The sequence below is a fragment of the Pelecanus crispus genome, chromosome 8, assembly GCF_030463565.1.
Source record: "Pelecanus crispus isolate bPelCri1 chromosome 8, bPelCri1.pri, whole genome shotgun sequence".
NCBI lineage: Eukaryota > Metazoa > Chordata > Aves > Pelecaniformes > Pelecanidae > Pelecanus > Pelecanus crispus.
The window spans coordinates 10,880,500-10,906,382 of NC_134650.1; the positions used below are offsets into that span (position 1 = coordinate 10,880,500).

The 25,883-nt window shown below is 47.1% G+C and overlaps 1 protein-coding gene across 3 annotated transcripts; it reads right to left on the reverse strand.

Annotated features, from left to right (window-relative positions):
* Window positions 1-9,364: 9,364 nt before the first annotated feature.
* BRD8 (bromodomain containing 8) lies at window positions 9,365-25,747 on the reverse strand. 3 transcript variants are annotated; one of them, XM_075715059.1, is made up of 22 exons: window positions 25,729-25,747; window positions 25,284-25,380; window positions 24,523-24,592; window positions 23,462-23,511; window positions 21,910-22,032; window positions 21,685-21,765; window positions 21,158-21,222; window positions 20,409-20,545; window positions 19,785-20,000; window positions 18,371-18,515; window positions 17,082-17,291; window positions 16,383-16,663; window positions 15,421-15,876; window positions 14,970-15,063; window positions 14,717-14,763; window positions 14,131-14,345; window positions 13,733-13,825; window positions 13,461-13,529; window positions 12,557-12,734; window positions 11,794-11,898; window positions 10,909-10,953; window positions 9,365-9,760 (listed from the first exon to the last, which is right to left on the reverse strand). In XM_075715059.1, the coding sequence occupies exons 1-22, from the start codon at window positions 25,745-25,747 to the stop codon at window positions 9,701-9,703; spliced, it is 2,856 nt and encodes a 951-aa protein (XP_075571174.1). In that variant the 3' UTR covers window positions 9,365-9,700. The 3 variants fall into 3 exon arrangements, with proteins under 3 accessions (XP_075571174.1, XP_075571175.1, XP_075571177.1); XM_075715060.1 differs by lacking the exon at window positions 19,785-20,000; XM_075715062.1 differs by lacking the exons at window positions 10,909-10,953; window positions 17,082-17,291.
* Between the last annotated feature and the right edge of the window lie 136 nt (window positions 25,748-25,883).

Consider the following 25,883-nt stretch of genomic DNA (forward strand, 5'->3'; position numbering starts at 1 on the left):
GCCCCCTGGCCGGGGTGTCGAAGACGCGGGGCCAGGCTTTCAACACGGGCCTTTACTGGGGTGCGGCGGCAGCCCCGCGGGGCCGGGGCTGCCCTCACAGCCTGAGGCGACACGGGGCGGTAACGCGCAACGCAGGCCCAACCCCGACACGGCAACGCCGCAAGCGGACGGGGAAGGCAGCGGAGGACGGGGCTCGCCTGCGGCACCCCGGGGGCACAGCCGGCCGCTTTCGCAGGGCTGGGCCTGGATTCACCCCAACTGGGCACAAAGATAATTTTCTCCTTTTTTTTTTTTCATCCCGGGGAACCTTTTCTCACTGCAGGGCTACGCTGCTGCTTTTCCCAGGGAAGCAAGGAGGTTTCCCTTCTGGTGCCCCTCCTAGAAACCACTTTGTTCCTTATCCCATCAACCTGGCAGGCACTGCCAGGATAACCAGGTCTGCTGAAGGCCACGGCTGCAGTGTCAGCACATTCCGCGAGCCCCAGCAGACCTCTTGAGCCAGGGAGACAGCACTGCTCCAAAAGAAACAGGCCTCAGACATGGCTTGTTACCTTCTCCCCCACTCCAGCCTGTCCCTTGAGCACAGGAGGGCTTCACCCAACATCTGCAGCTGCTCCAAGACCTCTTGCTGCATCTCAGTGGCCATGTGGTGCACTTGGTGGTTGAAGCTGTTGTACATCACCGCGTTCTGGAACATGAGCATGAGGTCACGCTGGAACTGGACCATGGACTGAATGTGCCCCTTTGACAGTCTTCTCTTTATGCTAGTTAAATCCATGGGTCTACAAAAGCCAGAAGAATAATTAAATTGCATCCCAGGGCCAGGCATTCTTCAGGCTCTGCATGAACATGCTTATTCTCATTTCAGGGTGGCCCTAATGCACAGCTATTTTCAGTCAATTTTATTGCTCACGACAAAGAGGGGGAGCGAGAATGTTTTTCTTCTAAGTCAGACAAAAGTAAGTTTAGCCAATGCAACACTTGCTATCCAATCACCTTGGCAGGTCATTAGCAGTCACCTCTAAAAAAACTTTGATGTTGAGCTCCGGAGAAGGCAAGCAGAGTGATTCTCCTAATTAGTCTTCATGAAGTCAGTCCAGGTCTTAGCAGAGAAAGAAAAGTTACTAAAATAGGTATCTATTAAAACCCCTTAAAATCGAATGGTGCCACTAGCAAAAATAGCAGTGCTGATCAGGGGAACATGGTGGAGAATAAATATTACTTCCCTTATTTTGACAGAATGAGAAAATGAATGGCTGCAGAGAGGACAACTGTGACCAGAATAGAGTATGATTCAGCTCTGAAAAATGCCCTTAAATCTCTCTGGAAAATATTCTTATGACCCACTTCTCCACTGAGAATAAAACGTCTGGGGAACAAGCAGTGGATGAGGAGACGGTATTGCCTGAGGCAAATGCTTCCAACATGGGGAGAAGGGACTCCTGAGCTGCAGAAGCTAAATCCCCTGCTCAAGCAGGGCTTACAGCTGCATGGACTGTGCCTGGAGTAAGTCAGCCATGCAATGCCAGCAAAGGGCAGGCACAATTCCTACCAGCACCAGAGTCAGTGCAAGCTTCCAGATTCTCACCACCCGGAAGGGAGTTTTAATAAAAGAAATCACTGGGAGACACTGGTGACAGCCAAACTCTGGAAAAGGAGGAAGGAAACCGTCCCACTGGCCCTTTGGAAACCAGAGAAGACAGAAAAAAGAGAGAAACCAACTAGCGAGCACTTCCTCCATGAACTCACCTCTTTACCACATCCCCGTATCCAGGGGCTTGTTTCTCTGACACTGCCTTCAGGAATGGGCTACTGTACCTACAGGGACAAGCACAAAGAATTACCTTTGTCTGCCTCTCTGCTAAAGACAACACCGCAACATAGACCAGTGCTTGCCTCTCCCTGCTTGCCGTGAGGGCCACGGCTGATCAGCAACAGCCAGTATTCAGTGGCTGTCAAGACTTGGCATGGGAGGAGGCTGAGCCCCTCGCTGAAGCTGGCTGTGCCAGCTGTGTAGGAAGCAACATTTGGGCTCTGCCACATTAAGCAGAGGAAATAAATATGCAGTGTTCTCTCCAGCTTTGCAGCACGCAGCTGTTCTTGCTGTGGGGACAGCCAGAAGCAAAGCCATGGAGAGACAAGCCAGCCTGTGGTGGCTGTTGTGGAGGGGAGGACAAGGTCTGGTGACACAGGAGCTGGAATTCAGGGCAATGTGTTCAGGAGCCACGTCAATCCAACCCTTTGCCCCCATATACCTGTGACTGGCTATCGTCTTCCAGATGGACAGGAGAGTTCTTTTGAAGAGCGAATGCTGCAGGGGGTTTTCCCAGCTCAGCTGCACCCTGTGGATATATATTAGGATATACTGCCAGATCATCACACTCAAGTAGGAGGTGGCAATTCTGCTAGCACCCACCACATCCAGGTGGATGAAGCGCAGAGATCCTTTGCTGTAGCTACGCAAAGCCTCGCAGGGTGGGATGGTGGAAGCGTTCTGCATCTGAATGCACAACTAAACATCCAGAACGCAGGAAGATGCCAGGCAATAGGTAGAAACAAGATCTGAGCTAAGCAGCTCTAAAGGGCAGAATCAAGTTGGACAGAAAAGCTCATGCGACTCTGAAGTTCATAACTTTACTGAGGTGTTTTTTATTCAGTTTCTCATCCCAGTAAATTATGGTTTTCCTTCGAAAGGCAGCCCAGGTGATCATGCATGTGGCAGAGCCTGCATGTGACTGACACGCCTGCACCTGCCTAAAGGGGGCCAGTAATGCCTCTCTTAGGAGCTGGACCGGACATTGCCTGACAAAGCACGATGCCCAGCTCACACAAGGCGTAGCTGCCTTGTGGAAACATGTATTTCCTATTTAATCTCTTATTTAATCTCTACTCTTCTCACTTCAGCTTAGGATCAATGCCCAAAAATGCTGGCAGATCCACAGAGATAGCACAAGTTACCTCCTTCCCTCCTGTTCTCCTTGGCTGTCTCACCTTCCTGGAGGTGACCTGTGCCATACGCTTGTTCTCATGTGAGACAAGGGAAACAACTGTGTTCTGCTGCGCCTGCAAGAGAGCAGAACGAACTACTTACAGCTGCGTGTTGGCAGGGCTTGTGGAGTCCAGCACAGGGGCTGCAGAGGTGCTATCACTATTGTCTTGATCCTGGGCCTGATTACTCATCTCCTGTGGATGTGGCTCATCTAAAGCTTGTTCCCCAGGCATCACTGGAGTCTTGGCCTGAGGAGCACAGAGGAAGATACATCTAAAATGGCAGCCCATCACCTGAATCCTTTATCTAGAAGCCAGCCTGCTGCGCATCCTTTTACTGCATCCATTACTCTCAACCGGGAGCTAGCTTGCTCTCTTATTGTGGAGGATGATGTTTGACCTTATTCAGACCTTCACTGTGCTGCCCAGCACTCCAGTAACAGCGGGGTCTGATCTTTTGGATGATAACCACCTCTGGCTAACACAAACACTGTGGAGCTGACTGGTGCCCAGTGTTGCATCTGTCTGCTTTTCTGGGAAGAGTCATGGGATGTGAGAGGGCAATCAGGAGCTGAGGTCAGATTGCCTCAGGCTTGTTAAAGCTCAAGAAACAGATAACAGGATCCCCTAGAGTGCAACAAGGTTGTTTCCTCACAAACTCCCACATGAATATGAGAATAGACTCAGCCAGGAAGAATAGTGTTGCTGGTGCTGTAGTGATTTGCCAATAAAATGTTGAGAGTGACACGTGCAGGGAGAGAGGCTTTTTGGAGTCCAGAAGTGGGATTATGTGCAGGGGCACCTGAGAATCCTCAACAGATCTGAAGCACGGAGCAGACTCTTCAGGAAGAAAGCACACACTGTGCTGTGTTTGGCTTTGACCACTGCTAGGGAGTGCTGGGAATAACACCGTCATGGCTGAACAGGTGATGTGCGAGAACCCTGAAAGTTATTTCTGTCTCCAGTGTCTAAGTTTGCAAGGGAACAAATCTGAGTGTGGAAAAACGGCACTGTTCTTCCACTGCTATGTTACCTGTCCCAGCAACACCTTGCAGGCTGGTGAGAGCCCACAGCCCCCCTAGACACAGGACTGATGTAAACCCAGGCTAGACAGTGCCTGTTTCCAAGACATGACGGTCTCCAGGGGCAGATGGTTATTGCTATCACAGCCACGTGGGCCTGAAACCAGTCAAGCTGTGTGCTGCACAGCACAGCAATTAGAACAAGGCAAGTATTCCAGTCTTGCCTTAAACCTGAGAGCAGACTGCCAGCTCTCATGAGTCACCTTTACACTGCCAAGGAGCAATTCCTCCAACTCACATCTGAGGGTTTGATCTATAACAAGCTTCCTGTTCATAAAGATACATACCCATATATAAAAAACATCCTTCCCCTCATACATTTCTTTTGCATTCCCCTCCCTGATGTCTCCTCCGTGTCCCCATCTCCCCACTCGGAACCTGGGACTTCCACACCTCTTCTAGAGCTGATTTCCTTCACTGTCTCTCATCTCTCATCCAGGACCAGAGGCTCTCTTAGGACCACCTCTCCCCTACCTCTCTTCCTGGGAAGTGTTCTTTCTCATCTGCCAGGACATGTAGTTGACTTTTGTCTGCTCCTGAGACTGCTGTCCCTGTGGTCTTTTCCTGGCACCTCACATCTTCCCCATCATCCTGCTTCCCACAGTCACAATAATCCCACTGAGCCTGTGATGACTCTGTGCTGCTAATGCAGAGAGGTTCCATCATCTGGGTTACCTGCAACACAGAGATCTATTGCTTCAAATTGTGAAGGCAAAAGGAAGAAGAAATAAGCAGCACAGATGCTATTTTTGCTTTCACTCACGAACGCCTTTCCATTTTTAGGAATCCTTGCAAAATCTTCTGATGAAGCCCTGTGTTATTATTACAGTGTCAGTTCACTGACATCTCTGTGCTTTAGGGTGAGCTGTGTTTTGGCAAAGCAGCTGCCTGGTTGCGGTGCCAGCTTTAAATGGGAGGAAGGGCTAGGCTTGGGACAGGGAGCAACTGAACTCAGGGCATCTGCTCCTCCCCCAGACTGTTTCTGTGTGTAGGGATGGTGGAGGCCTTGAAAACCCTAAAGTTTTAGGAGGGCCTGAACTATGCCGCCCACTTTCCTGTCATCCAAACAGCCCTACCTCTGAGAAGAACTGGAGAAAATTCTCATCTTCACATGGTTTCTCTGCCTTTTGGTAGTCTTCACTATCATCGCCCCAGAGAGGCTCACTGAACTCCAGCTCACGGTCTGCCTCTTGGCTGCTCTCCTCTAGCTTCTCCATGGCCACCTCTTCAGTATTCCTCCAGCTCCCCATGTCCGGATCCAAGCTTGAATCCCAGCTGAGAAGCGACTGGAAGTCACTGTTCTTCTCTGACTCGCTGGGAGACTCCATCTCAGACTTCCACCACATCCAGGCATTGCCTGCCTGCAAACCAACAGAAAGAGAGAGAGAGCAGTTTCTTCGTACCCGGACCCAGAACTGCAAAGCCCAGCTCATTTCCTGACACAGTCAGAGAGCTGAAGCATGGGAAGGACTCCGTGAGGCGAGGAGCCTACACCTGAGCCCACACTTGACAGCACGTGGCAGGGCTGTAGCTCTGCAACACAAACTGTCATTTCAGAGCAACTGAAGTTCAGGTTTTCTGATGCTTTTGCTGTGCTGCCCAGGGGCTGGTGGGTTACCGTGCTTGGGGGATGCTGAGCTGGTTAGAAGCATGCGGCTTTGTCAGATACTAGACATTTAAGGTGCCAAAGGCAGCCAGCAGCAAGCTCAAAACCAAGTCATGCCGGGGCTCCTGAGCTGCTGACAGTTGTGAAAAACTGGTGACTCTGAGGACAACTCATTGAAATTCCCTTTTCTGCCCCGTGAGAACTTCTTATACTGGAAATAACTTACTACAAATACCACAGAAACTTTGTTTTGAAAGTGACAGATGTGATTTAGCTGGATGGTGATACATTGTGTACCTCAGCCAGAAGAATTACAACCATGCACAGTCACACACTGACAGGGGACAGTTCTACACATTTCAGAAAATAAAAGTTCTCTTGAGAAGGAAGAAACCATTCGTTTCATCTCTGTTCATTAGTCCATTCCTAAGTATCTTCTACTGCCTGAGTCCACTATGATTTCTCTAAGTCTGGGGAATTGCTTGCAGAGTCATAGGAACAACAGTAAACAGCTGTTAGAAAAATCTGTATCTTGCCACTGAACTCAGCTGCCTGGATGTTGTACCTATGGAGAATTCTATGCATTAATTAGCAGTGTCTTTAGAGTTTTCAGTTAATTATGTACAACCTAATTTTTCCAGAATTTTGAACAAGCACATTTCTCACTGACTTCCTTTTGTGTTCCCAGGACTGCTAGCACAGCTACAAATAAAACTTACGGTGCACACTAGGGAGAAATCAGGAATCCACTGCGTTTGGGATGAGAAACTTGTTTGCTTATTTTACGAACTTAGAAGCAGAGCTAGGATCCGAAAGGCGGTCCTTCTGAAACCTCTTTCAAAGTTAACTTAAGCAGAAGCAGATAAAATTTGATGAGGTAAGAGATAACATTACCTGCTCTCAGCTTGCAGCTAAAGGAGTTGGGCAAACCGTGATTTCATCTGAAGAGTGCCTAAAGCGCTTTCTGCACCATCAGCAGAGCTGGCCGCACATGTAGAACCAGCCACCGCAGCTCAGCTGAAGAACAGAAAAGCCTTAGCCTAGGGTAATCCAATCACTTGTGATCATCTTTCTGTACTCCAGTTGAGAGGAAGCCCAGGGAACTTGGGCATAAGCACCGATTAAAAAGATCTTCGGCCTTATGTTCAGTTTTACTACATCTTGGAAGACTCAGGACACCAGAGCGGAACAGTAGCATTAGTGCAAGACAAGCAGGATGAGTGAAACAATTACAGACTGCTTAGTTCCATACCAATTCTGTACAAAAAATAAGGGACAAAAAGATACAGACTTCAACTTTTAATTAAGAACTGCCTGACAGTTCTTAATTATGTTGGCTACATAAGTCACCAGCAACGAATCATTATTGAATTGGAAAGTTTTAGTTCACTTTGCAGAGATCAGACACTGCGCAACCCTCGCCGGTATGAGAAAAAGCTGTTAGAAATAAATAAGACAGCCTTTAGAAGGAACTTACATGTCAAAACAAGAAAAATGATAAAAGCCTGAACTCTAGTAAATGAAATGTAGAATCCACAAAAAAGTAGGCAAAAAAAAAAAAGAAGAAAAAACTGAGGAACAATTTGCTAAAGACATAAAAGCAAGTAACAACAACAAACCTCATCAAAAACATCAGAAGCAGAGAGCTGCCAGATGATCAGTGGGAATGACGCATGATCAGTGCCAAACGTCTCAGCAGAAAATAGGGCCAGTTGGAAAAACCAAATTAATCATCATTATCGGCAGTTGCCACAGAGGAGATCACATGAGACTTTCTCTTGGGATGGGTCTGAGAGACTGTTTCTAATTAAAATGTCAGTGGGGAGGTTTTAGAACAATTTGAAGGCTGGAGTAAACCTTAGAACCAGTTGGGATTCACTTGTGAGTCCTAAAGAAGCTTAAATATAACATGACCAAGCCTATGTGTGTAACCTGTCATTTAAACTAGCCACAGCACAAGAAAAACAGAAAGATGCAATTGTTATATGTCTGTAAAAGGGTGCATGTTGGGATAGACAGCACAGTAAGCCTGAGCTCTGCACTAGACAGATTAGAACAAAGGAAGAACAGAATTAGGAGTCAGATCATGAGATGATGAATTGGGAAAGAGGCCACGGGGCTCTGTACTATCTTAGATTTTTAAAGGTCTTAAACATCATTAAAGGCTATTAAAATGTCATGGGACAAGAGAAAAAGCTCTTTGAGGGAAAAATTCCTGGTTAAGAGAAGAAACCAAGAGTAGGAACAGCAGTGCCTTCCATACTGAAAGTGAGTTACTAGTGGGCATGATAAAGGTCCTCCCACGTGCTGCAACTTCAGCTGTTCAACACAGACAAAGACAGGGCAGAGGTATTACAGAGGAGACAGAGCCAGACTCTTCTCAGTGGCCAACAGCGAAAGGAGAGGAGGCAGTGACACCAAGCTGCACTGAAGGAAATTCAGACTCAATATAAGGTAGATGTTTACTCCATGGGGGTGGGTAAGCACTGAAACAACTTGTCCAGAGGGGGTTAGGGAATCTCCATCCTTGGAGATTTTCAAAACTTGACTAGACAAGGCTCCGAGCTACCCGATCTACCTCTGAAGCTGGCCCTGCTTTGAGCAGCAGGCTGGACTAGATAAATGCTCAGAGGTCCCTTCCAACTTAAATTATTCCATAAAATACCAGTAACCAAAAGAAACATGTAACTTTTTGTGCTATGAACTTACCCTGTAATCTCTGGAAACTGAGGCCATAAAAATTCAAATCAGAAATTTGCTGCCAATTTGAGTAGCAAAGGACAATTAACCAGTAAGCAAACCAAATGATTCTACATTTCTCCATCAAATGTAGAGTGATTCTTGGTGGAAATACACCTCAGCCAAACATGGGACTCAACACAGCACACACAACCAATTTCAACACAAAACTTGTGAAAATCAAGGTAAGGTCTGGTCCTAATGGCAGTGACTCAGTTTCCTGCAACTTCTATGTCAGAAAGCTGTGCCCTGTACAGGCTGCACAAGGAAGTGTAGACGACTCCCAGCAGCTGCAAGCATCAGGAAGCATAATGTGTTTTGTGGTTTCTTTTTCCCCTGGAAGGTCATGGGGGCAGAAAATATGCACATTTCATCTCACAGGTCACATGAGCAGAAAATAAGAAGGTGACTTGAAAATTGTCAGAAAGAACTTAAAACTCAGTTAAGCATCCATGTTGCTGAGGGAAAGAACTGCAATTTCCAGTAGAGAAACAGTTCAAAAGCTCCAGCATGAAACCAGGTACTAGCATGCCTACAGCTGCTGGAATGACAGATTTTCACTCTGACTAGCATACCCTTTACAAATCTCTGGGGAAGGAATGTAAGGTACATTTCAATACATTGGTCTCTTAAGGAAAGCTCCAACACGACTTTACTTCTCATGGTGAGATCTCCTGTTTCATCACAGCAGTACCATATTCTCACACACTCAAGCAGAGAATCTTCCCCTCCATCCAAGCACTATGCAACATTCCCATGATTAATGGATTGCCTCTAACGTCAAAGCTCTGCCACGCTTGTGTGCTGTATGGATAACTGGAAGAGAGTTATATTTGGAGATATTCAAGACAGGTAAGCACCCTTGTACAAAACCAGGGTTCCTCACTGCAGAGAGCTGTGATGCTCGGTACACTGCACACTGTACACTGGATTTGTTCCCAGACTTTAATATACATACACATTTACACATCACTAGTAAAAATCTGTACACTTCACATTACAGTACATACGAGCCACCAGTTGCTAGCTAACACCAGAACACTGATGAAGCCCAAGACGACTGCCCTAAAACAGGCAGGGGGGCCAGTCTTCCCCTCCAGGGAAGTTTCTTTGGGTTACACATTCCGATGAGATACTGCTTTCCAGAGGGGCAAGTGAAGAAGGTGGACCAGGTCCCAGAAATGGACCTGCAGCTTTTCTTCCTCCTCCAACAGCTGTTAACAGCATCTTGCTTGCACTCCAGCTCTGGATGCTAGGTGCTGGGATTTTCTGTCTGCCTGCAGCATCATTTCTTCATCTTCATGTCTGCCTCAATGGCACAGCGACGCCCTCTGGTGCCACCATCCTAGTCACAAGGCAAACAAAAAAAGAGAGTTACGCAACCTGAAACACAAAACTCTTCCTCCAGCACTCGGGGAGGTAAGGAATTGTGCATCTGCTAACAACTTTTCACGCCTTCCAAAGAGGAGAAAGGGAAGCTGCCCTAAGAAGGCCTGGGGAGGCCTGCCTGCAGACCTACCTAAAATTCACTCTGGTCACAGCACAGGTGCTGGGATTTGCAGCATCTCTGTGCACTGCTGGCAGCCAGGGCAGAAAGAGGCAATAAGGCTCTCGCCCAGACAGTGCTTTTGGAGTCTGTACAGTGCAGGCTTTCTCCTAAGCGGCAGATTCTAGCTTGGCTCTTAAGATGGGAAGAGGAAACTGCTGACTAACCTACCTTATCAGCTGCTGATCCCTATGGGAAGTGCTCCTCCAGTTGAGTGACCCTGGCACTAGCTCCCTAGTTTCTCCGCACAGCTCCTTTCCAGGAGTAGAAGGCGAGCTGAGAGCTTCCTTTGATCCGCTGCCCTCTCTCTCTGGCTGACATGCTGACTCTCCCGGAGTACTCCTCTGTCTTTAGATATATGCGAGAGAAAAAAACAACTCTCCATCTTCCTCCCCTCTCTCCTCCCCGAAACTCAGAGACTTGGGGTTTCCTGGAGGGAATATTTTTCCAAACACTTCCAGATCACCACAGGCACAGAGCAAGGTATTTCTGCAGAGTATCTTATTTCCCTTCTGGACCATGAATGATAAAGGAGTACACAGCTGACTCCTCACCTTCCCAAGACCCTTCGCACTGTCTCGAACGTGCGGAAGGGCAGCTGTATAAGCATGAGAGATGTTAAGAACTATAGTACTGCACCACATGGTCTGTCTTCCCACTTACATGGAAAGAAAGCAGGAGAGAAGTTGTGGAAAAAAGCAAAGGCAGATGACAAAACGAGAACACTTGGAACCAGAAGAAAAGACTGAAGCCCCACCCACTCACCCACGCTAATAAGAAGGGACCGACATGTTTCTTCTCTAATGATCATGGTTGTACAGCCCCTAAGTTAAACACACACCGCTGCAATGCTAAGGATGCTGTGACAGTGCAGTGATCACCCAGACAAGGAGCAGAGCACACCGCCAGCAGTACTGCAGTACCTGCTGGAGCCTTTCAATACTTACAAAGAGAGAGAGAAGGAAGGCAGGAGAGCCCATTGGGACACTGTCCTGTTAAAAGGCCAAACAGAAGGACTTATCAGATATCAGATACGGAAATGCACACACCACATAGAAGCACTGAGCCCACACACGAGCATAGAGAAACATGTGCCCCACTCCCCTTCCCGCATGGCATCAGTCTTATGCAGCAGGAACATAAAAACGGACAAAAGAGGGATACTGCAAGAGTCAGAATGCTAGGAAAGGGATATTCCCTCCTCAGCCATGGCAAGGCCTGGTCTACCAAACAATCTCTGCACTGTGCAGTTGCCACTAGAACTGAGCAGGCAGTCCTTGCTGTCACAATGTTGTGTGCATCAGCTGAGAGCACTTGAGATCATTTAATCAAGTCTGGATGTGTCTTTACAGAAGGAAAAAAAAAAAATCTACACTGCTGTTAGTTCAGATCAGTGTGGAAGTCAAAGGTTCTCTAGTGTGTTTTACAGACTGAAGTGATTCCCTGGTTCTAAAAATCTGAGTAGGAAGTGAAGAACATGGCAGAGGCTAGTCTTCCAATTCTCTACACCTTCACCTTCCTGCCACATCACGCCTCTTCCAATAGTCTGTTCATTTCCCTACAGTTTTCACCACTTGTTTTTAAAAAAAGGGAACAGAAGTATTGGGATTACAGAAATATTTTGTAAGACCTGCCTCTGGGATGATGTACAGCTCCAGAGCTAAAATCTAATCAATGGACACATTTAAAGAAAAATCTGTTCACAAGAAGTTGCTGGAGCCATTGCAATCTCAAAAAACACTCTGCCTATCTTTGGTATGGGAACTTCACGCAGTATCTTGGGATTCTCCAAAAGATACCAAGTGCCCTTCCACAGGGTGCAGGATTCTCACCTTCTCTGAAGCATCTTGCTTGCGAGTGGAGTCTCGCCCACGCAGGCTCTTTGCACTGATCCCCGACTCCGATGTTTGCATGATCAGTTGTGTGGCCAGAAATTGCTGCAAGAAAACCACACTGTTAAGATTCACAGGCAAAACAAGCTCAGTTAGTGCACGTCAGTTAACTATCACAAACCACAGGCTGGGAATGATTGGGTCAGAGGCAGTTTCAGTTCCTTGTTTGCTGCTCAGAATAAGTTCCCCCATCTACCTCAGAAGCCACAAGTCCTGAGGAACTATAAAACCCCAGTTCAAACTCCGTTAGCCCTGCCAGTTGGGACATTCTACTTCACAAGAAATTTTAAATGGCATATATTCACAGGACACAGCTTCATGTACACTTCAAACCAGCATAAACCAGTACAGCCACCAAAAGAAGCAATCGCGTCCCCTGTCATTCACCATTCTTGTTGCTTGTTTCTGTTCCTGAACCACACCCTGGTTCTTGCTGGCCTAAGCATTTCCCTGAAGGAAATTAGATTTGAAATTGGTCTGGGCTGAACCTAAAAAAACATTTTGCTGTGTTAGTTTTAAATTATCCACAATCTAGTTCACCACAAACACCTGAGCTACAACAAGAGAGATACAGGGAAAGATGAGACTACTTCATTCAAAGACACTGTGAGTGAAACTGTGATCTTACATCCAGAAGTCCTTCCCATACCTATGGACCAAGGCAGATGCTCTGTCCTGCACTGGCCCCAGCTCAGTACTTTACCTGGATCTGCTCCAGGACATCTCGCTGCATCTCCACAGCCATGTGGTACACATCATGGTCAGAGCTGTTGTACATAACTGCATTTTGAAACATCAGCATAATATCACGCTGGAACTCAGCTGTGGTTCGTATCAGCCCATTCTCAATGTTCTTTTTGATGGTAGATAAATCCATTGGTCTATGAAGGAAATGCAGTCAAAATAGCAACAGAAATATTTAACTCTTTTCCCTTCTCTTTTGCAAACAGCCCCAGGTCTGCAACATGCCTAGTTAGACCATCTACTTAATTTAGCCAAATAGGTTCTCCAGCACACAGGCTGTGTTCCTGAGTACCAATGCCTTGGGGTCGGAAGACAGAAGCTGTCCACCAGTTACCATGAATGGTAACAATGGTGTGACAGATGCCTCAGGAGAGGCATTTGCCTTCTGCAGGCATCACTGGAGGAGACACTAAGGAGCTAGAGCTGCAGCCACTGAACTGTTTAGGAGATTTTGGGGGCTAGCAGGGGATTCTGGTAATTTTTCCAGAGGAGTCCACTATTTGGGACAGTAAAAAAATGCTGATTAAAGAACATAGGTCTTTGGAATTTCAAAGATTAAATCCCACCCTTGGATAGAAATCGGGAGAAGCAGATCAGTCACATACCACCTTACTGATTAAAAGTGTTCTGTGTAAGTCAGTGTACTTCATTCAAAGACAGGGCTGCATAAACACATGTATCTGTTACTGAAGATGACCCTTTTCCTGGGGACACCTGTTTCTGACTGAATCATGCCAGAAAAAAAGAATTTTCAAAGTCTTGAGTCTGCATGGCAGCCAAAAACTACATTGCTCCTGCCAGAAATCCCTACACAAATATGCAAATATACCGAGTTCTAATGACAGAAGACTGCTGAGACTCACCTCTGCACAATACTGTGGTAGCCTGGTGCTATATCGTCAGTTACAGGCTGTAGGAAGACATTGGCGTACCTGCAGAGAGAAGGAGTCCACTTACTGCCCTGTCCTTGCTGGTAAATATTTGTTTCATGTCTCATGTTTATTTGTCTGCTACCAGTAACAATATGATTCATCATCTCCCGGTACCAAGGCAGATGAGCCTCCGAGATGGGAGAGCAGAGACTTGTCTAGGATTAGTCACTTCTTTCTGCCAGTTCTCAAGACATTAAACTCACCTGTGATTAGCTGCTGCTCTCCAAACTAACATGATGGCTTTCTTCCAGATCTTCTGGGCCTGTATTGCTTCCTGGTCCTCACTGCACACTGAGCTGGGAAGAAAAGAATAGGACTTTCTTCAGGAGTCTGCATACTGCCTCGCAGCAGAAACCTTATAGTTTATTTTGCCTTTGACATGCCTACACTAATCCATACCACAGACAGAAAGAAAACAATGGGACCTGGTACTATGGTGCTGTCTGCACACTTGCACTGGTAAGCAAGGAGAACCAGACAAATCATCAACAAATTTCCCCTTTGGACCCACTCAGCAAAACAGAAATGAGAATCCTACACTCCCTCCACAAAATAGCCTGGCATTTACACCTGCGTGCCCGAGAGCTTCACTGATACTCACAACTGTGAGGAGGCTGGGCTGCTGGGGATGGAGTCGGCTAGCGTGTGAGACTGTAAAGGTGCATTATGGACACTGAAGCCATCATCGCTCTCACTCACAGGGGGTTCGTTATCCATCTCTGATAGATATCCCTCACCCTGATCTTCTTCTTTGGGTTCCTCCAAACTGGCAGCCTCACTGGCACCATCCTCATCATCCTCTTCACCCTGCCCATCCTGAAACACAGAGAATTCATGAGTCTGCACAGCTAGCTACAGCAACAACTGACAGCCTCCAAAGCAACTACGGTTCAGCAAGCAAAGTGATTTTCTTGCTATGGCTGCTGACAACTGTACAGGCACTTTCACAAAATCCTAGTCACTCTGTCTTGCCCTGCCTCCCCCTGCAGAAACAGAAATACACATACACACAGCTTTATAGTGCCTGAAGCAATCTCCCCTTTAGCTCCAACTGCAGACTGCCCAATTCTCTTCGCAGTGCAGAAAGCTGAAAGCAAGCTTTGCTCTTCAGCAGATGGGAGCCAGGAAGCGGCAGCAGTGAGATGTTACTAATGAACTCAAGATGACTACAACCAATCCAGAATTACCTTCATCTGACTCCTGAACAGGGCTTGGGCCTCCTCCTTCATTGACTCTGTTAAAGAAAAGCAGAAAGGTTGATTCTCTAAAGCAGTCTTTCCTACAAAAGCTCCTGCACCAATGCCTACTGTCCTGCAGTAATTACCACTGTTCCTACACATATCTTTTCTCCCTCCTCCCCAAAAAACCTGAACCAGATCACTGACATCTATCCAGCTAATAATGTTGCATGTAAAAGATTTCCTAGCTGAATTAAGTTACCTGACAGCTCAAATTTGTGCTGAACATCAGCCTGTGAGGAGTCTTCACTCACATTTGGGACTTGTGGAGGGGATGAATCATCATCAGGTGGGGTCTGGAGGGAAGAGAAATGCACAAATCTAGATGTTTGTGTCAGCTTACTTCAGTGAAGGTGTGGGCACATCTCACTCACCCTAACCTAACTGAAGGCAATGAAGTTCACTGAGCACCTTCCCAACAGCAATTCTGCACATGGGCGGGGAGGAGATACATAAAAGTGCTGCCTAAAGCAGAGAGCTTCTCTGCAGATCGAACAGATCAGCAGCATGACTCCCAAGAAAACAGTCAGTCACATTCATTGAAGGGTCACTTCAACCCAGCAGTCATCCTTCCTCTAAACTTCTCTCCTACCTGCCACAACTGCTCCTTTCTTTCCCCACACCAGTTCCAGACAGCCTCTCCGCTCACATACCTCTGTCTTCACTGTATTGTGCACTGTGTCTTCTCCCTTGGACAATTCTATCTCAGTTTCAGAAGACTCTCCTGCTGCTACAGCTGCTCTTTGATCCTCTTCTATATCTTGACTTCTAAGCTCTGGTGATTCTGTCACTCTTGCAGTTGCTGGTATGGTTTCCTCAGGGCCCAGCTGATTCTGCTCCTGCTCTGCAGGTTCTGTCTTTACTTCTGATCCCAGCTCGCCAATGCCCATTAGGTCTCGAATTCCCTTTGCCTCTGGCTCCTCACACTCCAGTCTCTCCTGCTTCACAGTCACAGACACTTGGGGTATCTGGGCCTGTTTCTCGTGCTCCTGATGAATTGAGTGTTCCCATGGGCCAGGCAGGGTCTGAGGGTCATCGGTATCTTCACAGAAAGAAGACAGAGCAGCTTCAACAACTGCTGCATCCAGGACTTCAGGGTGGTCGTCTACCTTTATTGCCAAAACAAACACACAGCAGTGCAGGCCAAGGTCAGAAAGAGGGATTAAAAAAATGTTCGTGTTATTTGGTAATGAGACAATTGTGGAAAACCCGGTGTACTAGGTTTACAAAGTTGCCTTTCGCAGCCAGACTCGTATCACTCCCTGTGGAGTCTCCCGCGGAGCTTCAGTTTCAGAAATACAACACTCCTGGAAAGTATGCTGCAAGCAGCACTCATCTGTCTGCCAGAGATGTGACCCAAACCCTACCCAACATGAGGAAGAAAGGTTCCTTTCTGCACTCTGAAGAGGAGCACCAGGCTAAATGTGGCAGACTAGCAGCAGTGGTGTCACAGGGTCATTTCCTATTGATCTGGACAACGATGGTGAGAACGTGTGTTTTGGAAGAGTTATTTCTTGCTTGTTTAAACTATCTAAATTGGTGAACAGTAATCACTTGAAATTAACCTAACTGGATACGGAGCAAAAGGCACTGGCACTCTGCTTTGCCCATTTACCTTGTCCTCAATGATGGCTATAATATTTCCAACAGTATCGAAGTCCAGCTCTTCCCCCGTGTAGGACACTGCAATATCCATTTTCTCAGCCAAATCCAGGTCTTCTTTCCCATCCATGCAGTGATCTTTGGAAGACCCTGCAGTGCTGCCAGCCCCAGAACCCAGGCACTCTTTCTTGATGGAATCAATGATCATGGATATTTCACTGCTGTCCATGGACACTGTCACGGTATGGGAATCAGACACTGCCTCCATGGAAACACAGGCTTCTGGCTGGCTCACTGCACAAGGATGAGAGTGACAATCAGAGACCAATCTGGAGAAGTCAAGCCCACATAAACGAATACTGCAGCGGATAAGACCAAGCACCAACTGCAAGTATCCCAGGTCCACCCACAACAGCATGACTTAGAAAAATGAAAGACAAATACAGGTTTGCTTTCCCACAGTAGAGACAAAGTGAGATTCCAGCCCTTGAACCACAATCCAGCAACATACCATTAGCACCCCCACCCCCACCCAGCAAATCCAGTTTAAAACCATCTGTTTACTCCAGAACCCAGCCATAAGTGTCCTTTCATCAAGGACAGCAAATCTCAGGTGATAAAGGCCAGCTGAGAGCTCACTGGGTGCTGATCCCACGGGAATTTCTGTTTTCCAGCAGTGCATGACCTACGAGTGCGTAGTTCAGGAACGCACCTGTGGGTACGCTTTCTGGAGCTGCAGCTGGTGGCACAACGGATGGTGCTGACAGCGTGGGCATCATGACAATGGTTGCCTGGGACACAGGCTCTACGGGGGGTGGCAGGAGCTTAGCTGGAGGTTCGCTGGCAACAGCGGAGAAGGAAGCAAGAGGTGAGGTGAACTGTGCAGGACCAGCTTCTAAAAGCCGGGAAAGCGTAGGAGCACCTAACAGAGAGTAGAAGGGAAAAGCACATGAGCAAGAAGCAGCCACCACTGAAGTCCACAAAGCCACCACTGGGCTCTTCATTGTCTGGTGGCTTCTTCTGGGAAAAGACACTGAGAGGTACCTATAAATGGTCCCAAAAGCTGCACCAAAAACACATGACTCCTTTGTGTGTGCAGTCTGAGACAGAATCATGCAAGACTATGGGACACTGTGTTCAGTGTAAGGGCTGGACAGGCTAAGCCACACATGCAGAGAGATGCCCTTCCAAAAACTCATCCCAATACAATTACGGGAAATCCGAAAAACAGTGCTGAGAGCGCCACACAAGGTAAGCCAAGACAGTCAGTCATCACAATAGCTGGAAGGGAGCAGAGGGGATCTCTTTGCAGGTCTTTCATGGAAAATTCCTCTTTATATCAAAGGTTGCCACTCATCTTAGCTGTAATTTCCAGTCTGAATTTACTGAACTGTCTAGACCAAATTAACAGGTCTTAAAGAACAGGTTAGCATGAGCTGAGAAGAAACTTCACCTTAGTCAGGTTGCTCTGACAAGGTCCAATGCAAAGACTCTTGCACTGTCCCTCTCACCCCGCTCTGTGGAACTTACTCTGGAGTCCACTGTGGTCTAATCCTCAACAGACCTCTAAGCTAAAGCAGAGGCAAGACACATGAGTTCTCCAGATTCATAGGAAGCTGCAGTTTGAAACATTGGGAATCAGATACTGGACCATTTTTTCCCCAACTCCCTGTCAACTAGCCCTTTCTTTCTACACTGAAATGCCTGCTATTAGCCTGTGTCAAAACCAGAAAACTAGACTGCATGGACCAGGATCGAATCAAGTCTAATTGTTTTGGTCATTTTAGATCAAGGCAGCACACTTTTTTCTGTAAGGATTAGAGTCTTCTTAAAAAAAAGTAGGGGTGAGAGGGACGTGGGTACAGAAATAGCAATACAACTCATAAAGAAGCCCCAAAGCCAGCCAGGCTAGATGTCCTTCATCTCTCTCTAAAGAGAATTCACAGAACAGTCTGAAGGTACATCTGAAGGGAGAACTGTACAGGCAGAGTCCTGAGTTACCTGAAGCAGCAGGAGATGCAGGGACAGCACCAGGTGCCGACTGCATTTCCCCACTGTGCAGCACTGGAAGGACGCTTCCTACCTCCAGCAGGACTCCTGAGCTGTTCATGTGACCAGAAGCCACTGCCATTTCGTTTTCACCGACCTGCCAAAGGAGGACAGAACTGAAGTTCCTGGAGATACCATCACATCAGCGACTCACTGCCAGATATGCACCTCCATGAATATGTCCATCATTTGCTGTCTCAGGATTTTTTTGTGCTTTTTGTCCAGTCTAGTACCTGCTTGAGGCCTCTTATGCAAGTGCACAACATGACAGTCTGAAACTAGTTGTTTTCTTCAGCTACAATACAGCTGCAGTGCCACTTCCCTTTGAAGTTAGGCCAAATACATCATTTGCTATACCTTAGTTCCTCTGTTCAAGGACCTCACAGTCCTTTACAGGTACCAGTCTCCCTACCCCCCTGAGATGGCACGGAATTATCCCTTATTTTGGGTTGAGGGAAACTGAAGCACCAAGACGGAAAGTAACTCTATCAAGGTCACATAACAAACCTATGACGGACCTTGAAGCAGATTTAAAACAGTCCTGTTGATACAAAGAAAACCCAGTCTTTGACAGCCATTATCTTTCCTTGCTCCACCCTATGTTACATTGCACCCTGCAAACACAGAACCCAGGGAACATTTACCCAGGCTAACAAATAGAAAAGACCCCAACTCTGAATATTAAAAAAAGTAAGTCAAGAGCAATACACCTATTCCATCACACAAGCACTAACACAGGGAATCCGTGCCATGGGCAGGCTGATGGCTGCTATTTTCAGACTGGACTCGTTGCCCTTGTAAGACTTCCAGAGTCACTAACACCAGAATGGTCAAAGTGTCTTGTCATCACAGCAATTTTAATAACTGTCTACAACTATGAGAAGACTGAAGCGCTTCAATATTGGTCATGAACCCCATCAAAGGACTCCCTACGCCTATGCTAAGACCCAATACAAATACTGAAACTCAACTTCCTGCCAAGATGTAAATAATTGTGAGCCCAAAGCAGAAATCACCAAGAACACCTCCATGGAGACTGATCGGGATGATGCTACCATGCCCCCTCCCCTGGGGAAAACGATCTTCTCTAGCAAAGCCTGCAACTCCAGCTCCTTATGACTGAGGGGAGATAGCCAGTCCTGTGTGCTGAATAATACCTGCAGTCCTGCACCCACAGTACTGCCGGGAAAGGGTCCCACATCTGTGGCTCACAGGGGTAATTATATCTCTCAGATATCACTTCTGTTGGGACTCTTAAACAAAAACTGTATGTTTTTAAAAAGCCTTTGCAGCTCCCCCTTTTTCAGTGGGAGAGTCTGGAGCTAATTGTTTGTGTGCTTGCATATATGAGCAGAGAGCTCCATACCAGCCTGGGGCTTGTGGGCAGGAGACTGCCCTTCTTCAGCAGCTCTGAGAGCAGAGGGGAAGGAGGCGGAGTTGCTTTTTGTCCTAGCATCTTTTTCTGGGGTGAATCATCAGTGACTGGGGTCATGGGGGCATCCAGGGGAGCAGAGCCTGGAGGGGTGTCAGGGATTCCAATGAAGGAGGCAACTGGGGTGCTGGGCAATGTCCCTGGAATGACCTGAGAAAGAGAAAAACCACACTGTTCAAAGCCACACTCCACCACACGGACTAGCCCCACTTGCTCCTTCCCCCAAGAGCATTGATCCAGCACACCACAGACACCTACTCCATTCACTCGCTACACCTACTCCAGGCATATGCTTTCACCCTTTCCCTGCCCTGTAGTGCCATTTCCCAGGCACACACAGAAGACTGCCTGGCCAACCCACTGATGCCCCTACATAGCCTTTGATCCAGGCACCTGATCATCACAGACATGGAAGAGGACAACCACACTACAGCACTACCACAGAGAAAAGTCTGCAAAACAAGGTAAGGGCTTCTCCCCAGGCTCCTGTTCCATGACGGACACAAAGCCCCATGTCCCAAGTTGGTCTTTCCCTCTTACCATGGGAAGCATCCTTACCCCTGGACTGGCCTCGTCCACAGCAGGCTGAGACAGATCTCCCAGAGCATACTCTCCCCCTGGGGAGGTTGAGCCTGCAGGGGAGCGAACCATCACACCCGTTAATCGTCGTGGCGGATTCTTAATGGCCTGACGAGCTGGAGGAGAACAGAAAAAAAGGTGAGATTCCATGACTCTATCTTGGACAGCCCCTGAGAGTTACCTCTGACTTTGGGATAAAGAACCCTAAAAAACCAATTTACATTGTAGGCATTTCTTGCACCACACTAGACTCAGTTCATAAATACTACTAGCACTGGGTAATGCACTTTAATTTTAGACTTCCCTAGCAGTTGGGTATTCACCACCTCCCACCACTGGTAGGTTAGTTCACTGAATTGCCCCAGGAATTATAAATGAATTAAACATTCAGACCAAATCTCTTTTCCTTTTATCTTCAGACAATGGTAAAACTATAGGGAAAACTAAAGGGGTGAAAAGCCTGACATTCTAACACAGAGCTCCTTGCTAATCCTGCTTCCTCTTAGATATACCTTTTCTACAGAATTTGTTCCCTTCTCAGAAGTCTCTGCATTTTGCCCTGTTACAAATACAGTGCTGGAAAGAGAATATAATCTTTCTTTCCAGCTCCTAGGGTCACAGAATTCCTCCTGAACAGGTCTTAACAAGACTTAAATACTTTCCAAATGTCCTTATGAACATATGCATCTGTCTCTGAGGAAGAGTGAGGAAGCTCATTTCCAGCTTACCCTGGTAAGCAGCATCTGTAGCCTTCCTCTTGACTTCTGCCTCCTCCTCCTCCATTTTCTTCTTTCTGTATACAGAACCAAAACCTACTGTCACACAATGTGTCGCTTCCCCTTAGTTCCTCCTGCAGCTTACCTACCCCCACCCCATTATCTCCAGACAACGATGACCTGCCTCTGCAGACTCGGGCTCAAATCCTCTAAGGAGGGAAGCAGAGTCAGAGGCCAGTCAGAGAATGACACACTTGGTAGGAAACTTCACTTCCAGCTGATTATCAAAACAGAGGAGGCAAGCATGATGTTGCAAGCCATCACCGAGCTCTTCACTGAGAAACTCCAAAAGATGTTCCACACAAGCTGGTGCCCCCCAATCTAAACTAAGTCCACTCTCAGAGGCCAAAGCATCTGCCCAGCTACCCTGTTTCTCTTAACCCAATGTACATGGAGCAAGAGGTGTCTGACAAACACACAGTGTGAGGCAACTACAATCTCAGAAGAAAGCATAACATCGAAATAATTAAATAACCCACATCATAATCTCATTGCACAGCTCCTCCAGTCTGTTATCCATGTGTCCAGCCTGGATCAGCTCTGCATCCTTCTTGAGTTGCCTGTAATCAGAAAATCTTCTTAATTACTTATCACTGAACAATAAGCCCTAAGCAGCATTTTCACCCCAAGCACCATCCCAGTTAGGCCACTTTTTCAAGACAGCACTGTCAGGTGCACCACAGCTTCATGCCTCCGCCACATACCTGTATTTCTCCTGTGTTTCTTTAATAATTTTCTTCAACTCCTCAACTCGTTCTGCAGTCAGTTTCCGCACAATAACATCTTCCACAGTTTCCACAACTTCTCCCTTCTCACCACGTTTTCTCCTATAGAGTAAGAGAAAAACAAAACAGTTCAGACATGAAACACAGAAAACCCCAGTTCTCCTTGCATAAATGGCTGCTGTCTGTCATTCCTGACACAAACATGCACAAAAAAAAAAATCAACCTCCTGTTCCAATGTCTCTTAAATGATACTGGACAGCACAATGTTCCAACAATCTCTTCTGAAAAGTTTATCTAATTCTTAAATGTGTCCAGTGTTAAAGACTTTAGGAATAGATCAAAGATGCAAGCCCACTGCAAATTCTTAACCTGAAAAAAAATCAGTCATTCAACTTGTCCCTGCTCACTGCAGGGGTGTTGGGCTAGATGACCTCTAAAGGTCCCTTCCAACCCAAAGCATTCTATGATTCTATGATTCTATGAACTTCAGAGAAGATTCGTACTACCCACGAAGAAACATCTATTTTTTTTCCTCAATAACTCTACTAAGTCTTTTGTCTTTGCAACTCTAATGCTGAATGATCTTCAGCATTAATCACAAAGAAAGACTACTTTTAGACATCCTGTCTTTAATTTAATTTGATGTGAAGTCTCAAAACAAAATGCCTGGATATAGGAGTGAGATCTGAGACCACAAAGCTGTAGTGATAGCATTGATAAGAAAACTATAAGAAACCATTGCAAAACAGAGACCAGTACAAAACGTTTCCCCTTCTGACTCTTGCTGTCTTTTCTACCTCTAGTCTGAATGATAATTTTATGTGTAAAGCTTCTGATCAATAAGACTAATATGTACTGTTTTCTTCCAGCCAAATAAATGCTTCTTTTTGCTGCATTAAGTCCCCAAATATGCACTGCAACTATTACAAAAAGAGCTGTGGCAAAGAGGCCCCAATTACCCTGCCATGTATTGTAACAACAGTAGGCGCATATAGAAGACACTAACAAGTACACAGCAACCAGTTTTAGAACCATGTAATACTGAAATACTTCGGTCTTACGAAAAACAAGGATAGAAGATAAGGAGACATGGGAAGCATTTCTTCACGGAAAGGGTAGTCAAGCATTGGAACACGCTGCCCAGAGAGGTGGTGGAGTCACCATCCCTGGAAGCGTTCAAAAAACGGGTAGATGTGGCACTTTGGGACACGGTTTTGTCTATTCTACCCTTGATTGGTTTAGTGTGGACTTGGTAGTGTAGGTTAATGGTTGGACTGGATGATCTTAAAGGTCTTTTCCAACCTAAATGATTCTATGATTCTATGATTCTAAGAAATACCTTGGGTTTGCCAATCTTCCCTATCTGCCATATCCTGATCCCACTGCCCACCCATGCCAGCTATCACAAGTGAATTTCCTCATTCCTGTATGCTCCTTTTGGGAGGAGCACTATCGAGTCCTTTGCTGTAAGAACCGACAAGTCCACCCAAAATTGCTGCAGACTACACTTGCTTCAGAATTCGTACTCACTTAGGGGTCTCCGTAGTTTCCAAGAGCTCTGAATACTGAGATGCACAGTGCTAAGGAGAAACAAAGAAAGTCAGAGGACACCAAAGAATCAGCATCAGCAAACGCCTATCAACAAAGCCTACAGGGCACTTACTCCTACTTCTTCAGAGGTCTAACACTTTATGAACATATCTGACAGTCTTTTCCAGAGTTTCTCCCATGGCTATAATAGTGTAGTGCAAAGTGAGGAAGCATATTCACTCTTCTACTCTAGCCCTGCCCAGGCTGATCTCCAAATCAAAGCTAAAGAACCCATGCTCCCAACTAACAACTTAGAAATCAAAGCAAGCAGCATGATTAGGAAAACTGCAACTGTAACGTTTCTGTCTATGAACATGAACCAAAAATATTTCAGTGGAGAAAACAAAATAACATTGTATCAAGGCCAGTTTCATAGCTTAACAGAAACAGTAAGCAACAACCCCCAACTTCTCCTCCCTTGATTCTCTTAGTCTCTCTGGCTCTTATACAACAAAAATCTCAGGTGCTTGCCCAAACAGCAGGACGCACCACAATACATGGGCATCCACAAATTCTTGGGGCAATGAATTCCACAGCTTAATTATATGTCTGGTGAAGAACAATCTCTGCCTTGCTTTGAACTTGCCTCCTGTTAGTCTGTCTTACTAGCCTCTAAATCTTGTACTGGACAAAGCACTAACAATTAATGCTTATTCATCTTCAACTTCATGCTACTTCTGATTATGCAGACATCTGTTCTATCTCCCATTACTCATCTCTTTTTTATGTTGAGAGGTTCTACCTCACTTAGCCATCCTTTACAAGGAAGCTGTTTCATGTCTTTGATCATCCTTGTCTTTTCCTGAACCTTATCTAACTGTATTGTAAGCTCAAATTTAATTTCAGAAACAGAAATATTTAATCTGATTTATACAAAATTGATTTTTTAAAATTAATTTTGCTATCTTTTTCAAAAACAAGAAATATGTTATCTCAGGCAGCTGTCTTATATATCCTCTGCAGAATCCATTTTTTCCAAGACTCAAATGCCAGTATCTTACCTTCTGGGAAAACCAGTCAGGTGGGCGTCCTGGCTCTGCAAAAGGTTTGATAGCTCTGCTGACTGAGACCCTACAGGAGAGAAATGGCGAGTCACCGTCAACTTACTTTCTTCCCCAACCAACATGCAGAGAAAAGATGCTGACCTGTCTTGACGTTCATCACTGAATCCCCCATAAACACAAAGAACTTGCCAATGAGTTGTTACGTTTGGGAATTATCGCAGTACAGCCCTTGGACTCAGAAATACTTGCCTACTCCCAAACAAACAACAGCTTCCCTCCCTTGCTTTGAAAAGCAAGTTTCTAGCTTCGGAAGACACCATTGCATTTCCACAAAAGCTTTACTTTGGTGAGGTCAAAAAGGTAGCAAAGCAGACCTGCAAATGCAGAAGCAATGCACAGGAGTCTGTTATCAAATATCCTCCTTGACCACAACTCACCTCTTCCAAGTTATGTTGGAAGGACGTTACTCTATTCTCATTAACATAATTCTGTTTTCACACAGTACTTATGACAGAAGCAAAAAGATTTTCAAGGTACATGTCTAATGCGTCCACCTTTAATAGCCCAACTTTGTTTTGAACAGGAAGGGCACAGAAAGCAGAAGTGTTTATGACTAGCTGTTGCACAACGAACCAGCACAGAGAAAAGCCACGCACCAGTACAGCGCACAACGCGTGCTCTGCCCCGGGAGCCCAGTGCCTTTGCACACCCAAAGGCAGAGCAGTGCACGTAACCCTCGCCAAGCCCCGCTCCCTTACCAGTTCTGGTCCCCGCTCCGCATGACGGACGAGGCCAGGCAGAGCTTCTCGCGGATGGACCAGGGCTCCGTGGGGCCGGCGCTCAGCAGCTTGTGCTCTGCCGGGAGAGGGCAAGGGCTGCACCGACCCACCCGCCCCCCGCCGCGCAGCCCCGGAGGCGTCGCCGGGGACCCCAGACCTGGAACCCCGCCCCCGCCCGCTGGCCCCGCCCCCGCGGCGGTGACCCCGCCCCCGTGAACGCCCCGCCCACAGCCCCCCTCCCCCGGGCCGTTGGCCCCGCCCTCCTCGCGCCACCGTTGGCCCCGCCCCCTCCCTTCGGAACTGCTCAATTCTCCTCGGGCCGTACCCCTACCCCCTTCCCGCCCCAGCCCCGCTGCCGCCGCTCCCTCGCCGCCGCCGCCCCCCCCCGATCCCCGCCGCCTCTCCCGACAGGCCCCGCACTCACTGCCCGTCCCCGCCGCCATCTTCCCCGCCCGGCCCGAGGGAGGCAGGGCGGCGCCGCGCGCAAAGCCCGCCGGGAGGCGCGCGCGCGCCCCCAGCCGTCCCCGGGCGCGCGGGCGGCCGAGCGCTCCGGCCCCGCCCCTGCAGCCCCACGGCCGG